The 17,185-nt window shown below is 43.1% G+C and overlaps 1 protein-coding gene across 1 annotated transcript; it reads left to right on the forward strand.

Moving 5' to 3' along the window:
* Positions 1 to 3,422: 3,422 nt before the first annotated feature.
* On the forward strand, positions 3,423 to 16,752 carry LOC135535907 (sperm flagellar protein 2-like; the record flags this gene model as incomplete). The annotated part of the gene is made up of 11 exons (XM_064962307.1): positions 3,423 to 3,438; positions 3,593 to 3,766; positions 4,253 to 4,392; positions 5,354 to 5,481; positions 12,044 to 12,182; positions 12,386 to 12,523; positions 14,840 to 15,003; positions 15,532 to 15,600; positions 15,846 to 15,975; positions 16,053 to 16,209; positions 16,627 to 16,752. Coding segments are annotated over exons 1-11 (1,381 nt in total), but the record flags the coding sequence as incomplete, so codon positions are not given.
* Between the last annotated feature and the right edge of the window lie 433 nt (positions 16,753 to 17,185).

A 17,185-nucleotide genomic window follows, 5' to 3' on the forward strand; every position in this document is an offset into this window, starting at 1 on the left:
GTGCATGAAGAAAATGGTGATCACACCAGATACTGACTGGTTTTCTGATACACGCCCCTACCTTTTTTAAAGGTATCTGTGACCAACAGATGCATATCTGTATTCCCAGTCATGTGAAACCCATAGATGAGGGCCTCATTTATTTATTTCAATTGATTGATTTGCTTATATGAACTGTAACTCAGTAAAATCTTTGAAATTGTTGCATGTTCCGTTTATATTTTTGTTCAGTGTCCATCTAAACATGCGTAATAGTGACCAGTAGCAGGATAAGTAGATAGATACTAATGGTAATATATACATGTAAACAGGAGTAATCGAAACCAGTAGCAGGATAAATAGATAGATACTAATGGTAATGGCAATCAATAATCAATGGACAGCAGTTTAAAGGAGTAACACATTGAATCAATAATAATTTAAGCAGCAGCGTAGGTTGTGTCTGAGTGGGTAGAGACCAGGGGATGGGCATAGGGTCAGTATGGAAGAGGTCTGTGGGAGAGGGAGAGCACTAGTTGTTAGCCATTTAACATTCTTATGTTCAGGGCATTGAAGCTGTTTAGGAGTCTGTTGGTCTGAGCCTTGATGCACCGGTACCGCCTGCTGGACGTGAGCATGGAGAACAGTCCATGTCTTGGGTGGCTGGAGTCCTTGGCATTTTTTCAGTCCTTTCTCAGACACCGCCTGGCATGTACAGTGCATTCGGAAAGTATTCAGACCCCTTTGGCTTTTTACACATTTTGTTACTTTACAGCTTTGTTCTAAAATTGATTAAAAATAATCCCTTATAAATCTACACACAATACCTCATAATGACATCACAATACCATATAATGACATCACAATACCCAATCATGACAAAGCGAACAAGCAGGTTATTAGAAAAAAGTAGCACAAAAAAAACAGAAATATCTTTACACAAGTATTCAGACCCTTTGCTATGAGACTCGATATTGAACTCAGGTGAAACCCGTTTCCATTGATCATCCTTGAGCTGTTTCTACAACTTGATTGGAGTCCACCTGTGGTAAATTCAATTGATTAGACATAATTTAGAAAGGCACACACCTGTCTATTTAAGGTCCCACAGTTGACAGTGTATGTCAAAGCAAAAAACCAAGCCATGAGGTCAAAGGAATTGCCCGTAGAGCTCCGGGACACAATTGGGTTTGAGGCACAGATCTGGGGAAGGGTACCAAAATGTTTCTGCAGCATTGAAGGTCCCCAAGAACACAGTGGCATCCATCATTCTTAAATGGAAGAAGTTTGGAACCACCAAGACTCTTCCTAGAGCTGGCCGTCTGACCAAACTGAGTAATCAGGGGAGAAAGCCCTTGGTCAGGGAGTTGACCAAGAACCCAATGGTCACTCAGACAGAGCTCCAGAGTTCCTCTGTGGAGATGGGAGAACCTTAGAAGGACAACCACCTCTGCAGCACTCAGGCCTTTATGGTAGAGTGGCCAGACGGAAGCCACTCCTCAGTAAAAGGCACATGACAGCCTGCTTGGAGTTTTCCAGAAGGCACCTGAAGGACTCTCAGACCATGAGAAACAAGATTCTCTGGTCTGATGAAACCAAGATTGAACTCTATGGCCTGAATGCCAAGCGGCACGTCTGGAGGAAACCTGGCACCATCCCTACAGTGAAATATGGTGGTGACAGCATCATGCTGTGGGGATGTTTTTCAGAGGCGGGGACTGGGATGCTAGTTAGGATCGTGGGAAAGCTGAACGGAGCAAAGTACAGAGAGAGATCCTTAATGAACACCTGCTCCAGAGCGCTCAGGACATCAGACTGGGGCGAAGGTTCACTTTCCAACAGGACAACGACCCTAAGCAGAATGAGAAACTGGCACACCTATATTTGGGGAATCTTGTAGCGTCACAGCCAAGAAGACTTGTGGCTATAATCGCTGCTAAAGGTGCTTCAACAAAGTACTGAGTAAAGGGTCTTGAATAAATTTGAACCAATGTCTAAACCTGTTTTTGCTTCGTCATTGTGGGGTATTGTGTGTCGATTGATGAGGGGAATAAACTATTTAATCAAGTTTAGAACAATGCTGTAACGTAACAAAATGTGGAAAAAGTCAAGGGTGTTGTGTACCTTCCGAATACACTGTATGTCCTGGATGGCAGGGATCTCGCCCCGAGTGATGCGCTGGGCTATTCGCACCACACTCTGTAGGGCCTTCTGGTCATGGGCATTGCAGTTACCATACCAGACGGCGATACAACAAGTCAGGATGCTCTCGATTGTGCAACTGTAAAAGTTCCTGAGGATACCAAATCGTTTCAGCCTCCTGAGGGAGAAGAGGTGTTACCATGCCTTCACAACTGTTCTGGTGTGAGAGGACCATGTTAAGTCTTAAAGTGATGTGGACACCGAGGAACTTGAAGCCCTTGACCAGGGATGGGCGATTCCAGTCCTCGGGGGCTTGATTGGTGTCACAGCTTTGTCCCAGTCCCAGCTAACACCCCTGACTCCAATATTCACCTAATCATGATCTTCAGTTTAGAATGTAATGTGATTAATCAGCTGTGTTTGCTGGGGATGGAGAAAACGTGTGACACCAATCAGGCCCCCGAGGACTGGAATCGCCCACCCCTGCTCTCAACATTCTCCACGTGTCATATGAGTTGCATGTGAGTAATGAATGACACAGACAGACTGTATTTGTAGATGAGGAGGAGAGCTCTGGCCTGGCCGGGGCTGGTGAGGAGAGCTGTGCCCCTGCTAGAGAGCACAACGTTGTCATCGCCAGGGACAAGAGCCTGGAGAAGAGACAGATCCAGCACAGGTACAGTTAGTACGATGACCACAAGACGCATATCTGGGTTCAAGTAGTATTTGTTTTCCTTCAAATAATTTGAGCCTTTGATTGAGACTGCCTTAGGTGACAAAGTGGGAGGGCATTACACTTTTGGGACTACTCCATTGGTGCCATGGTGCCAGTCAAGATCAATCAAGTAGAACTAAATGGTTTGAAAGAAAAATAAATACTATTTGAACCCAGGTCTGATTATTGAGTACATCATCTCTAACATTGTTGTAAGTGATTTTCAGGGCTCTGAGTGTCTTTGAACTTTTAAACTAGCCCACTGACACACCATTGTTCTCTTCACACATTGAGTGTATTCACTAGGAACCAAACAGAAGCAAAACAGGCCAAAACGGGGAGGGGACCCACCTTAATTTGTCCAATAACAAACACATTTTTTTCCATTGCACAACATTTAGCTATGGTGTGCGCTAATGAATACAGCCTTTGTTATTATCACTGCAGGATCACAGCCTTCCAGGATACCTGGCCCAAGCTGGAGAAGTGGTTCTCTGGTAAACAGAGCATTCTGATGAGACTGAATGCTGAGATGTCGGAGGACATGCTCTTTAGAAAAGTGGAATCCATCCTGTACCAGGCCATGATGCAATCGGAAAAAGGTACAGGGCACTAAGGGAATGGTTGATTTTAAGATAAGATATTCATTCCCCAAAATGAGAGATTTGACTTAATGCTACTTTGACTCTAAAATTGCCCAGTGAGATGCCTACTGTTCCTAAAGTTGTTCTATGTGTAATTATTTTGACCCACCAGGTGAGGGAGTTGTTTTGGACAGTGGGAAGGCACCATCGGTCTCAACTGCTCTCGTCCAGGTAACTCCGGTTGCGGTCCCAGCTCCCGCTGAGTCCACCTCCACCCTCACCCAGGAGGGCCTGACTCCACCTGTGAAATGCTCCAGCTCCAAGTCCAACTCTTGCTCCCCCAAAGGTCGGCTAACAACCACGCAGTGTATCAAATGGCACCCTATTCCCTACATACAGCACTACTTTTGACTTAACATGGTCCTCTCACACCAGAACAGTCGTGAAGGCACAGATAGTTTATTTCAAAGACAAGAGAACCATGTGGTCAAACAGTTCTGTTCCATTCTGTAGGTTCACAGAGCAACATGGAGAAGAACACATTCGAAGGGAAAGATGTCCATCTTAAGCTGTCCAAGTCAGGATCAGGTCCATTACTGATATCAGCCTAGCTATTAGTAACATTCTACAACAAACAACAGTTGCTCTCACACTGTTTTTAAACCACATTTATAAAAAATATTTAAAAAAGAAGAGGTATGGTGGCCTAGGGTCTTTGGAAGACACTCAATTTCCTTTCTATATCCAATCCAAAAAACAATGAATATGAGAGGAGTGGGACTGCCCCGTTCCTTTAAGAAATAAAATATCCCTTTTTCCCCATTGCTTCCAGGAGGAGCCGTGGGGCATTCTAGAAGGTTGTCCATAGCCTCCTCCTTTGAGAATGCCCATGGTGTGACCAGCTCTACAGAGCCCCTAGCTCCCACCTCTGGTACTGCACACTGGGTGTATGTGGACGAGCCCCTTCCCAAGGTACAGTAGGAGTAGGGTGTTGTTTCCCAATAGATGCTAATCTTGGATCAGTTTAGCATTTTCCCCACTGGTGGTTAAGGTTAGGATGGGGAAAAACAGAAGCTGATCCTAGATCTGTACCTAGGGGGAACTTTACCCTGTACTGGTGGAAGACAAGAGAACCATTATAGGTTTGCATGGGCTTTTTCTCTTCCCATTAGCTCTCAGTCAGAATGTATAATCTCATGAGCTCTCAGTCAGAATGCATAGTCTCATGAGCTCTCAGTCAGAATGCATAGTCTCATGAGCTCTCAGTCAGAATGCATAGTCTCATGAGCTCTCAGTCAGAATGCATAGTCTCATGAGCTCTCAGTCAGAATGCATAGTCTCATGAGCTCTCAGTCAGAATGCATAGTCTCATGAGCTCTCAGTCAGAATGCATAGTTTCATGAGCTCTCAGTCAGAATGCATAGTCTCATGAGCTCTCAGTCAGAATGCATAGTCTCATGAGCTCTCAGTCAGAATGCATAGTCTCATGAGCTCTCAGTCAGAATGCATAGTCTCATTAGCTCTCAGTCAGAATGCATGGATGTGTTCAGCATAAAGGTTCAGGCAAATTACAAATCAATTAACAAAGAGAACCAGGCATTGGCCCTTCTGCCCTCATTCTTGAAATCAAGGAGGTCGAGAACGATACGGTTGAGTTGAGTCATTTCCGATAGCCATGGATGGCCACAAGAGGGACCTCCCAAACTTCTATTTACACTCATTGGCCTGGTCTCTGGCTATGTTTGAGCCTGCATTTCCCCATTCGACTTTCTTTTGTGGAGTAGGGTGAAGTTGCCCCTAGACACTGATCTTGAGTCAGTTGTGCATTTCTCCCACTAATGTTTAAGGTTGGAATTGGGGAAAAGAAAGCTGATCTTAGATCTGTAACTATGGGAACCTTCACCCCAGGACATCTTTTGTCTCTCTTCCCCAGGAGATACCAGAGTACCTGGTTCCATACTGGGAGAACGTGTGTAACTCCTATGTGACTAACATCAAGGCTGTGTTGCAGAACCTGCGCACAGAACGTATCTTGATCATTCACCATCTGTTTAACATCAGGTGAGGATAAAGGATCGGTGTCCCGCTAGCGGGACAACTTCCGGTGAAACTGGAGGGCGCGCAAATCAAATAAATTATCATAAATATTATGGATTTTAAACATTTAGGTACATATAAGTGTCTTGTCAGCTGAAAGCTTAAATTCTTGTTAATCTAATTGTACTGTCCGATTTACAGTAGCTATTACAGTGAAAACATGCCATGCGATTGTTTGAGGACGGCGCCCAATATCAAAATATTTTTCGACTGGCACAGGTTTCATACATTCACATATAATGATTAAATATTCACTTTTTGAAAATATTCCTCTGATTTGTCATCCAAATGGTCCCAGCTATAACCTGTAGTGTCGTTTTGTTAGATAAAATCCTTCTTTATATCCAAAAAAGTCAGTTTAGTTTGGGCCATCGAGGAAGGAGGAATCCGAAAATCTACCCCTAAACTTTGTTTCAACAAGTCAGAAAAGGTTTCTATTTACTCACCCTAAAATGTAATCAAACTATAATATTTATTTCGGAAAGAAGTATGTTCAATAGGAAACTAATTTTAGCAGGTGCATAAATGTCTTCATGGCGCGCGCAAACACGAATTTCCAAGACTGTCTTACTAAAACTGTTATTTCTTATTCGTTTTTGAAGTTTTCAAGCCTGGAACCTTGAACATAGACTGCCATAGGAATTGCATCCAGGGAGCTAATTTTCAATATGACCTATCTCTTGCACTTCTAAGAGGATGGACTCTCTCAACAACAACAAAAATATGGTTGGTTTTTCTTTGGATTTTCTCCTACCATATCTATTGTGTTATATTCTCCTACATTATTTTAACATTTCTACAAACTTAAAAGTGTTTTATTTTCAATGGTACCAATTATATGCATATCCTGGCTTCAGGATAAAAAATAGGCCTAGCGCTAAGTTTTAACAATGGCGCCGGAGAAGAGGGCTGACGTTTTACGTTTTCCCAAGTGATTGTGTTTTTTGTTTGTTTATTTGCGTTGTTTGTAACTTTTTATTTTTTTTATTTTGTACATTATGTTGCTGCTACTATCTCTTATGACTGAAAATAACTTCTGGACATCAGGACCGCGATTACTCACAACGGACTGGCAAAATACCATTTTTTCCTTTAAAACTTCTTTGGGCTAGGTGGGGCGCTACTGACCCACCTCGACAACATCCGGTGAAATCTGAGGACAACGCCCCGCATACACTAGCATTAAAAATATTTTCCAAACCAGCAGAGGCGTCACAAAAATCAGAAATAGCGATAAAATAAATCACTTACCTTTGAAGATCTTCCTCTGTTTGCAATCCCAAGGGTCGTAGCTACACAACAAATGGTCATTTTGTTCGATAAAGTCCTTTATATACCAAAAAAGTCAGTTTAGTTGGTGCGTTTGATTCCGTAATCCACCCGTTCCACTCATTCAACAGGCAGACAAAGGAATCCGAAAGTTACCAATAAACTTGGTCCAAACAAGTCAAACAACGTTTCTAATCAATCCCCAGGTACCCTAATATGTAAATAAATGATACAATTTAAGACAGAATGTAGTATGTTCAATACCGGAGATAAATAACGAGGTGCGCACCCTCATCCACGCGCGCCACAAGACTACAGTCAAAATGAGAGCCACCTTGAAAAACTACAACTACTAATTAATTTTTCAGAAAACAAGCCTGAAACCCTTTCTAAAGACTGTTGATATCTAGTGGAAGCCATAGGAACTGCAATCTGGGAGGAATTCCTTTGAATATCCCATAGACAAGCATTTGAATGGACTGTGAGCCATACCATTATTTTTAACAGTTTTAGAAACGTCAGAGTGTTTTCTATCCAATGCTACCAATTATATGCATATCCTAGCTTCTGGGCCTGAGTAACAGTCCGTTTACTTTGGGCACGTCAGTCATCTGAACTTCCGAATACTGCCCCCTAGCCTTAAGAATTAACAAGTCTGAATGAGTCTGATGAGGAACAATACACTGCTTTCTCGGGAACAGGTCTAGATCCCCGTAGTTTGCGTGAAGAGGAGGTGGAGAAAAAGGGGCCAGAGGGCGGGCTGCCTTCTGAGAATTCGTAGGCGATCAAATAAACCCCAACTTCCTTCCATTCTGCTAGCAAAAGTGCAATCCTTGGAGAATAAAAACGAAGACCTAACGGAAGATTAAACTACCAACAGGACATTCAAAACTGTAATATCTTATGCTTCATGGAGTCGTGGCTGAATGACGACACTATCAACATACAGCTGGCTGGTTATATGCTGTACCGGCAGGATAGAACAGCGGCATCTGGTAAGACAAGGGGCTGCGGACTATGTATTTTTGTAATTAACAGCTGGTGCATGATATCTAAGGAAGTCTCGAGCTATTGCTGGCCGCCTGATAAGCTGTACACCACACTATCTACCTAGAGAGTTTTCATCTGTATTTTTTGTAGCTGTTTATATACCTCCACAGACGGAGGCTGGCACTAAGACAGCATTGAATGAGCTGTATTCCGCCATAGGAAAACGCTCACCCAGAGGCGGCGCTCCTAGCAGCTAAGGTAACCTGCCTAAATTACTAGCAGCCGTAGCACTCACGTCTGTAGCCATGAAGTGCTTTGAAAGGCTGGTCATGGCTTACATCAACACCATTATCCCATAAACCCTAGACCCACTCCAATTTGCATACCGCTCCAACAGATCTCCAGATGATGCAATCTCTATTGCACTCCACAGTGCCCTTTCCCACCTGGACAAAAGGGACACCTATGTGAGAATGCTATTCATTGACTACAGCTCAGCGTTCAACCCCATATTGCCCTCAAATCTCATCAATAAACTAAGGACCCTGGGACTAAACACCTCCCTCTGCAACTGGATCCTGGACTTCCTGACGGGCCGCCCCGAGGTGATAAGGGTAGGTAACAACACATCCGCCACGCTGATCCTCAACACAGGGGCCCCTCAGGGGTGGGTGCTCAGTCCCCTCCTGTACTCCTTGTTCACTCATGACTGCACAGCCAGGCACGACTCCAACACCATCATTAAGTTTGCCGAAGACACAACAGTGGTAGGCCTGATCAACGACGAGACATATGGCCGTGTGGTGCCAGGACAACAACCTCTCCCTCAACGTGATCAAGACAAAGGAGATTATTGTGAACTACAAGTAAAGGACGACCGAGTACGCCCCCATTCTCATCGACGGGGCTGCAGTAGAGCAGGTTGAAAGCTTCAAGTTCCTTGGTGTCCACATCACCATCAAACTAACATGGTCCAATCACACCAAGACAGTCGTGAAGAGGGCACGACAAAACCTATTCCCCCTCAGGAGACTGAAAAGATTTGGCGTGGGTCCTCAGATCCTCAAAAGGTTCTACAGCTGCACCATCGAGAGAATCAAGACTGGTTGCATCACTGCCTGGTATGGCAACTGCTCAGCCTCCGACCGCAAGGCACTACAGAGGGTAGTGCGAACAGCCCAGTACATCACTGGGGCCAAGTTTCCTGCCATCCAAGACCTCTATACCAGGCACTGTCAGAGGAAGGCCCTAAAAATGGTCAGACTCCAGCCACCCTAGTCATAGACTGTTCTCTCTGATACCGCACGACAAACTGGAGCGCCAATTCGCGGTCCAAGAGGCTTCTAAAGAGCTTCTATCCCCAAGCCATAAGACTCCCGAATATCTAATCAAATAGCTACCCCCCTCCTCTTTTACACCGCTGCTACTCTCTTGTTATCTATGCATAGTCACTTTAATAACTCTACCTACATGTACATATTACCTCAACTGGTACCCCCCACATTGACTCTGTACCGGTATCCCCTGTATATAGTCTCGCTATTGTTATTTTATTGCTGCTCTTTAATTACTTGTATTTCTTACTCTTATCTGTATATTTTTAAACTGCATTGTTGGTTAGGGGCTCATAAGTAAGCATTTCACTGTCAGGCTGTTATTGTATTCGGTGCAGGTTACTAATAAAATAAAATTTGACATCGTTTAGTGGACGTAAGAGAAAACCGAGTCAGTTGTACAATTTAATTTTATTTATTTTACTAGGCAGGTCAGTTAAGAACAAATTCTTATTTTCAATAACGGCCTAGGAACAGTGGGTTAACTGCCTGTTCAGGGGCAGAACGACAGATTTGTACCTTGTCAGCTCGGGGATTCGAACTTGCAACCTTTCGGTTACTTGTCCAACGCTCTAACCACTAGGCTACCCTGCCGCCTCTACACTCTAACCACTAGGCTACCCTGCCACCCCGTACAACTGAAATGGATCTTCCACATTTAACCCGACTCTGACAAACCCATATTATTTCTCCTGGTCCCAGATCTGTGAACTCCTATATCACAAACAGATCTGGGACCAGGCTACGGTATTATTACCTCCTTTCTTACAACAGTGATGCCTGTTAAATGCACTTAAAATATATTTCACGTGACATGCCATCTCACAACTTTTCATCTGTGCTGATCTCTAACCAAATTGTATTGGCCACATACACATGTTTAACAGATGTTATTGGTCACATACACGTGTTTAACAGATGTTATCGGTCACATACACGTGTTTAACAGATGTTATTGGTCACACACGTGTTTAACAGATGTTATTGGTCACATACACGTGTTTAACAGATGTTATTGGTCACATACATGTGTTTAACAGATGTTATTGGCCACATACACGTGTTTAACAGATGTTATTGGTCACATACACGTGTTTAACAGATGTTATTGGTCACATACACGTGTTTAACCGATGTTATTGGTCACATACACGTGTTTAACAGATGTTATTGGTCACATACATGTGTTTAACAGATGTTATTGGTCACATACATGTGTTTAACAGATGTTATTGGCCACATACACATGTTTAACAGATGTTATTGGCCACATACACGTGTTTAACCGATGTTATTGGTCAAGTACACGTGTTTAACAGATGTTATTGGTCAAATACACGTGTTTAACAGATGTTATTGGCCACATACACGTGTTTAACAGATGTTATTGGTCAAATACACGTGTTTAACAGATGTTATTGGTCAAATACACGTGTTTAACAGATGTTATTGGTCAAATACACGTGTTTAACAGATGTTATTGGTCAAATACACGTGTTTAACAGATGTTATTGGTCAAATACACATGTTTAACAGATGTTATTGGCCACATACACGTGTTTAACAGATGTTATTGGCCACATACACATGTTTAACAGATGTTATTGGTCAAATACACGTGTTTAACAGATGTTATTGGTCACATACACGTGTTTAACAGATGTTATTGGCCACATACACGTGTTTAACAGATGTTATTGGCCACATACACGTGTTTAACAGATGTTATTGGCCACATACACGTGTTTAACAGATGTTATTGGTCAAATACACGTGTTTAACAGATGTTATTGGCCACATACACGTGTTTAACAGATGTTATTGGCCACATACACGTGTTTAACAGATGTTATTGGTCACATACACGTGTTTAACAGATGTTATTGGTCACATACACGTGTTTAACAGATGTTATTGGCCACATACACGTGTTTAACAGATGTTATTGGCCACATACACGTGTTTAACAGATGTTATTGGCCACATACACGTGTTTAACAGATGTTATTGGTCAAATACACGTGTTTAACAGATGTTATTGCGGGTGTAGCAGAATGCTTCTGTTCCTATCTCCAACAGTGCAGTAACATCTAACAATTTCACAACAATACACACAAATCTAAAGCAAAGGAATGGAATTAAGAATATAGAAATATTTGGACGAGCAATGTCAGAGCGGCATAGTCTAAGATACAGTAGAATAGGATACAGTATATACATATGAGTAATGCAAAAAATATGTAAACATTATTAAAATGTCCAGTGATTTCAAGTCATGTCTGTTGTTTTTTGATCTGATCTCGCATCAGTGAGGGTGACTTGGATCTATACTATTGCTGTAAAAAGATCAAGGGTGTGGGGTTTCCATGTCACCAAGTTCAATAACAAAACCAGTAGCACAAATAGAACGCAAAGGGGACGTTTATTAGGGATTTTGGTACATGGGGAAATCACCTCACAATCCACAAGCTGTTCCCTTTGTCCATTCCATTTTCCAGGGGGAAATCCTCACACTTGGGTCCTCAGCCAATCCAGTACACAAGGGGGGGTAATCCAACATTCCAGGTCACAACAGGCAATCACACAGATTATTATTATTATTTTATTTTGTTTTTTTATTTATTTATTTTTTATTTTTTGCTCTCGTTTCTCTCACCCTTCATACCTTTCTTGTCTCTCATCTCCTCTGCCACTTTGTGAAGGCCGCTTCCTCCTTTATCCCCAAGCACTCCCTGGCTTAACGATTTACAGTCTTGCCTCGTTGGAGCAGGAAGTCCATATAAGGCTTTGGGGTGGAGCCAGCGACCTGCAAGATATCTCTCTTCGATTACCACTCCCCTCACCTCTTCCTGCCGTCTACCACACTGCATTTGGGATATGTACAGTGTGAACAGAGAGAAGTAACTCTAACTCTTATCTTGTGACGCTTGCAGAGAGGAGTTTAAGCAGTACCTCCGACGGCCCGACCTGAAGCAAGAGTTTGTGTCCCAGTGGCAGCAGAACTATAACAGCATCCCCAAGGACATGAGAGATGACGAGGAGACCAAGGCAGAGCTGCACCAGCGTCTGGATGTAGGCTACAGTAACACAAACGCCATCAAAGCCGTGTCTGTTATGACATTTGCTCATGTCTGTTGTTTTTCCCATTGCCTGTCAATACTGAGAGGCTGTCTGTCGCTATGTTGGTCCGTCTGTCTATCCGTCCTTCTGTCTCGTCGGTCTGTCCTTCTGTCTGTGTTTGTCTATCTGTCTCGTCTGGTGTCGTGACACTGCAGGACCTGCGCGAGCGTCTGTGGGACATCTGTGATAAGCGTAAGGAAGAAGTGGGGCAGGAGCGGGCGGCGATCATGTGCGACGGCTGGCTGGAAGACCACACGGCGGTGCTCATCAACCATTTCTCCACACTAATGCAGGTGATGCTCCTCCCATCCTGTTCATGAACATGTTATCTCAGCATCACCCAGAACCAAATATCACATGCGCTTGCCAGCTGACAATAAAAAGCAAGTTGAAATTAGAATCTCCATCTTAAATTTGCTCCAGGGGCGCCATACTACTGCCTGACCCTTTAAAACAATACATATCACTGCACTTTAAAACAACACATATCACTGGTGTATGTGACAATAAAACATTTAAAATATATATATATATAAATATATACAGCACCAGTCAAAAGTTTGGAGATGCCTACTTATTCCAGGATTTTTCTTTATTTTTACTATTTTCTACATTGTAGAATAATAGTTAAGACATCAAAACTATGAAATAACACATGGAATCATGAAGTAACCAAAAATGTTTTAAACAAATCAAAATATATTTTATATTTGAGATTCTTCAAAGTATCCACCCTTCGCCTTGATGACAGCGTTGCACACTCTTGGCATTCTCTCAACCAGCTTCATAAGGTAGTCACCTGAAATGCATTTCAATTAACAGGTGTGCCTTGTTAAAAGTTCATTTGAGGAATTTATTTTCTTCTTAATGCATTAGAGACAATCAGTTTTGTTGTGACAAGGTAGCGGTGATATACAGAATATAGCCCTATTTGGTAAAAGACCAAGTCCACATTATGACAAGAACAGCTAAAATAAGCAAAGAGAAACGACAATCCATCATTACATTAAGATACAAAGGTCAATCAATACTTTAGAATTTCAGGAACTTTTAAAGTTTCTTCAAGTCTTGTCACAATCCCATCAAGCGCTATGATGAAACTGTCTTCTCATGAGGACCGCCACAGGAAAGGAAGACCCAGAGTTACCTCTGCTGCAGAGGATAAGTTCATTAGAGTTAACTGCACCTCTGCTTGCAGCCCAAATAAATGCTTCACAGATTTCAAGTACAGACACATCTCAACATGAACTGTTCCAAGGAGACTGCGTGAATCTGGCCTTCAGGGTCGAATTGCTGCAAAGAAACCACTACTAAAGGACACCATTAAGAAGAAGAGACTTGCTTTGGCCAAGAAACACAATCAATGGACATTAGACCGGTGGAAATCTGTCCTTTGGTCTGATGAGTCCAAATTTGAGGTTTTTGGTTCCAACCACCGTGTGGTTATCGACATATCTTATATGCCGATAAATGGCATATCGACATAACCTGAAAGGCCACTCAGCAAGGAAGAAGCCACTGCTCCAAAACCGCCATAAAAAGCCAGACTATGGTTTGCAACTGCACATGGGGACAAAGATCATACTTTTTGGAGAAATGTCCTCTGGTCTGATGAAATAAAAATAGAACTGTTTGGCCATAATGACCATCGTTATGTTTGGAAGAAAAAGGGGGAGGCTTACAAGCCAAAGAACACCATCCCAACCGTGAAGCACGGGGGTGGCAGCATCATGTTGTGGGGGTGCTTTGCTGCAGGAGGGACTGGTGCACTTCACAAACTAGATGGCATCATGAGGCAGGACAATTATGTGGATATATTGAAGCAACGTCTCAAGACATCAGTCAGGAAGCTAAAGCTTGGTCGTAAATGGGTCTTCCAAATGGACAATGACTCCAAGCATACTTCCAAAGTTGTGACAAAATGACTTAAGGACAACAAAGTCAAGGTATTGGAGTGGCCATCACAAAGCCCTGACCTTAATCCCATAGAAAATTTGTGGCCAAAACTTAAAAAGCTTGTGTGAGCAAGGATGCCTACAAACCTGACTCAGTTACACCACCTCTGTCAGGAGGAATGGGCCAAAATTCACCCAAATTATTGTGGGAAGCTTGTGGAAGGCTACCTGAAACGTTTGACCCAAGTTAAACAATTTAAAGGCAATGCTCCCAAATACAAATTGAGTGTATGTTAACTTCTGACCCACTGGGAAGGTGATGAAAGAAATAAAAGCTGAAATAAATCATTCTCTCTACTATTATTTCGACATTTCACATTCTTAAAATAAAGTGGTGATCCTAACTGACCTCAAACAGGGAATTTTCACTATGTCAGGAATTGTGAAAAAACTGAGTTTAAATGTATTTGGCTCAGGTGTATGTAAATTTCCGACTTCAACTTTGTACATATATATTTTTAAATTCAGGACTAGGCTTAATATGTGTCTGGGAAACCGTCCCTAATTGTTACATCTGTCATGAGCGACTGTGCAATTGCTTACATGTATTAGTGAAAACGGGAATGTTTCAGGTTTGTTTTTTTTCTCCATTTCGAGGTTGGTTAGCTCCTTGGCTGACACGCACACTGATGTACTAGTGTTGTCCTCCTCCAGGTGGAAGTGGACCGATTCCAGGACTCTCTACGTCTCCTGCGGGATTACTACACAGGCATGTACAAACAGGTGCTGCCTGAGGCGGGGCCAGAATTCACCTGTATTCCACTGCTAGACATCGTGGCGCTGGAGGAGCCAGGAACCCAGACTGACAAATCCAAGAGGCAAGCAGAAGGCTGCTGCTCAGGGGAAGGGATTCGTACAGATTCATCCGAAATACCTAGGGTGTATTCACTAGAAACCATTCTGAACCAAACGGAAGCAAACAAGGAGGGACCAATCTACATTTGTCCAATAATAGAACTTCTGTTTTGGTTGCAAAACAGTTTTTCTTTTTTTTCTATTGAAAAATGTTTCGCTACGGTGTGCCCTAATGAATACACACCGGCTTTTCTGACAGTTATTCTCCATTGATGCATAATAGAAACTGACCTAGCTAGCTGCTCTCCCTTGGCCCAAATCCGGATTTTCTGTCAGTTATTATCCATTTATGCAGAGCATAATGAAGTAGCCATTTATTTTGCGCAGTCAATCACAGCACGGACCCATTTGATCTGGTATGTCAATGCCAGTCAGGGAGAGTCACAGCTATTTCAATAGTTAATACCTTTGCTTATTTAGGGGAATTTACATTATTAGGTTTTCATCAATTGTTACTGTCGTCTCCTCATTAAACACTCCTGTCCCTCCAGTTCTGAAAGAGTCACCAAGAGTGCTGGTAAAAGAGACTGTGAAGGAGACGAGAAGAAGAAAACCAAAGTGTAAGAGAAAGCACTGCCCAATTTACCTCTCACCTTGGTAAAAATATAGACACGTCAAAGGGATATTTCCTACAAAAACAATATTGTAGAACTTTGTTCACATAAGTCCACTGTTAATTCAATCCCATGTTTTGTTTTGCATGACAGCAGACAGGTTTTCAATATAAGGCACTTTCAGTACAGAGCAAGAACTTCCATTGATGATGCGTTTTGCATCGTGTGATTTTGTTCGTCTGTTATTGCAGTGTTCCACTGATTCCCCGCAGACCTCCCTCTACCGAAGTGGCCTCTATGAAACAGAAAGGCTTCCAGGATCCCGACGAGAAGCTGCTGCACGACATCTATCAGACTGCTCTGACAGCCATCAACAACATGGTGAAGAAGTGTGTGTGTGTGTTTGCGTGCGTGCGTGCGTATGTGTGTGTTTCTCATGGGTAGTTGTGTGTGTCCAGGTGTCAGTGGAGGCGGCTCAACGCGAGGCAGAGGAGAATGAGGAGGCTCAGCAGCAGATGGATAGAGAACGGCTACAGAGAATGTCCCAAGCCTCCGCTGCAGCCGCCGCAGCCAACTCTGGCAAGGACAAGAAGAAAGCTGGCACCAAGAAGAAAGGTTGGACTTATTCTACCCCAGTGGTTTTCAAATCCGAGCCTGGAGGTCCGGAGTACTGCTGGTTTTCTGTTCAACCTGAAAATAATTGTACCCAACTGGTGTCCCAGGTCTAAATCAGTCCTTTATTAGAGGGGAACAATGAAAATCACCAGCTTCAAGGTCCAGATTTGGATTTGCCTCTTTCACTCCACAATCGTCTCCTCTCACCGTTCATAAGTGTTCCTCTTTAAATTGAGTACATGATCTACTGTCACAAGCTACTATGATCAGCATTGTTTGTTTGATGGGACTGGGATCCCTGCACGTCAGTATGTGTCAAGCATCTTTATTTTTGTGTCAACAGTTTTGAGGATTTTCTCTTGAAAATGACGCCAGGCCTTTATTTTGATGTGTAATTTGGGTGACTTCCTTTTTTAGGCCCTCCCTCCCCTGCTCAGGAGCCCAGCCCACCCCCTGCCCCAGAGGAAGATTCAGAGGAGGTCTGCAAGAGGGCCATACGGAACAAAATCAGACAGGAGTATGCTGCAGCTCTTGACCATGAAGGTACCAAACTACAGCTTTGGCTGTAGAGCCCAAATACCACCCTATTTCCTATATAGTGCACTACTGTTGACCAGGGCCCTGCTATAACCTACATAGTGCATTACTGTTGACCAGGGCCCTGCTATAACCTACATAGTGCACTACTGTTGACCAGGGCCCTGCTATAACCTACATAGTGCACTACTGTTGACCAGGGCCCTGCTATAACCTACATAGTGCATTACTGTTGACCAGGGCCCTGCTATAACCTACATAGTGCATTACTGTTGACCAGGGCCCTGCTATAACCTACATAGTGCTCTACTGTTGACCAGGGCCCTGCTATAACCTACATAGTGCACTACTGTTGACCAGAGCCCTGCTATAACCTACATAGTGCACTACTGTTGACCAGGGCCCTGCTATAACCTACATAGTGCACTACTGTTGACCA

Source organism: Oncorhynchus masou, unplaced genomic scaffold, assembly GCF_036934945.1.
Source record: "Oncorhynchus masou masou isolate Uvic2021 unplaced genomic scaffold, UVic_Omas_1.1 unplaced_scaffold_5307, whole genome shotgun sequence".
In the NCBI taxonomy this organism is placed as follows: Eukaryota; Metazoa; Chordata; class Actinopteri; order Salmoniformes; family Salmonidae; genus Oncorhynchus; species Oncorhynchus masou.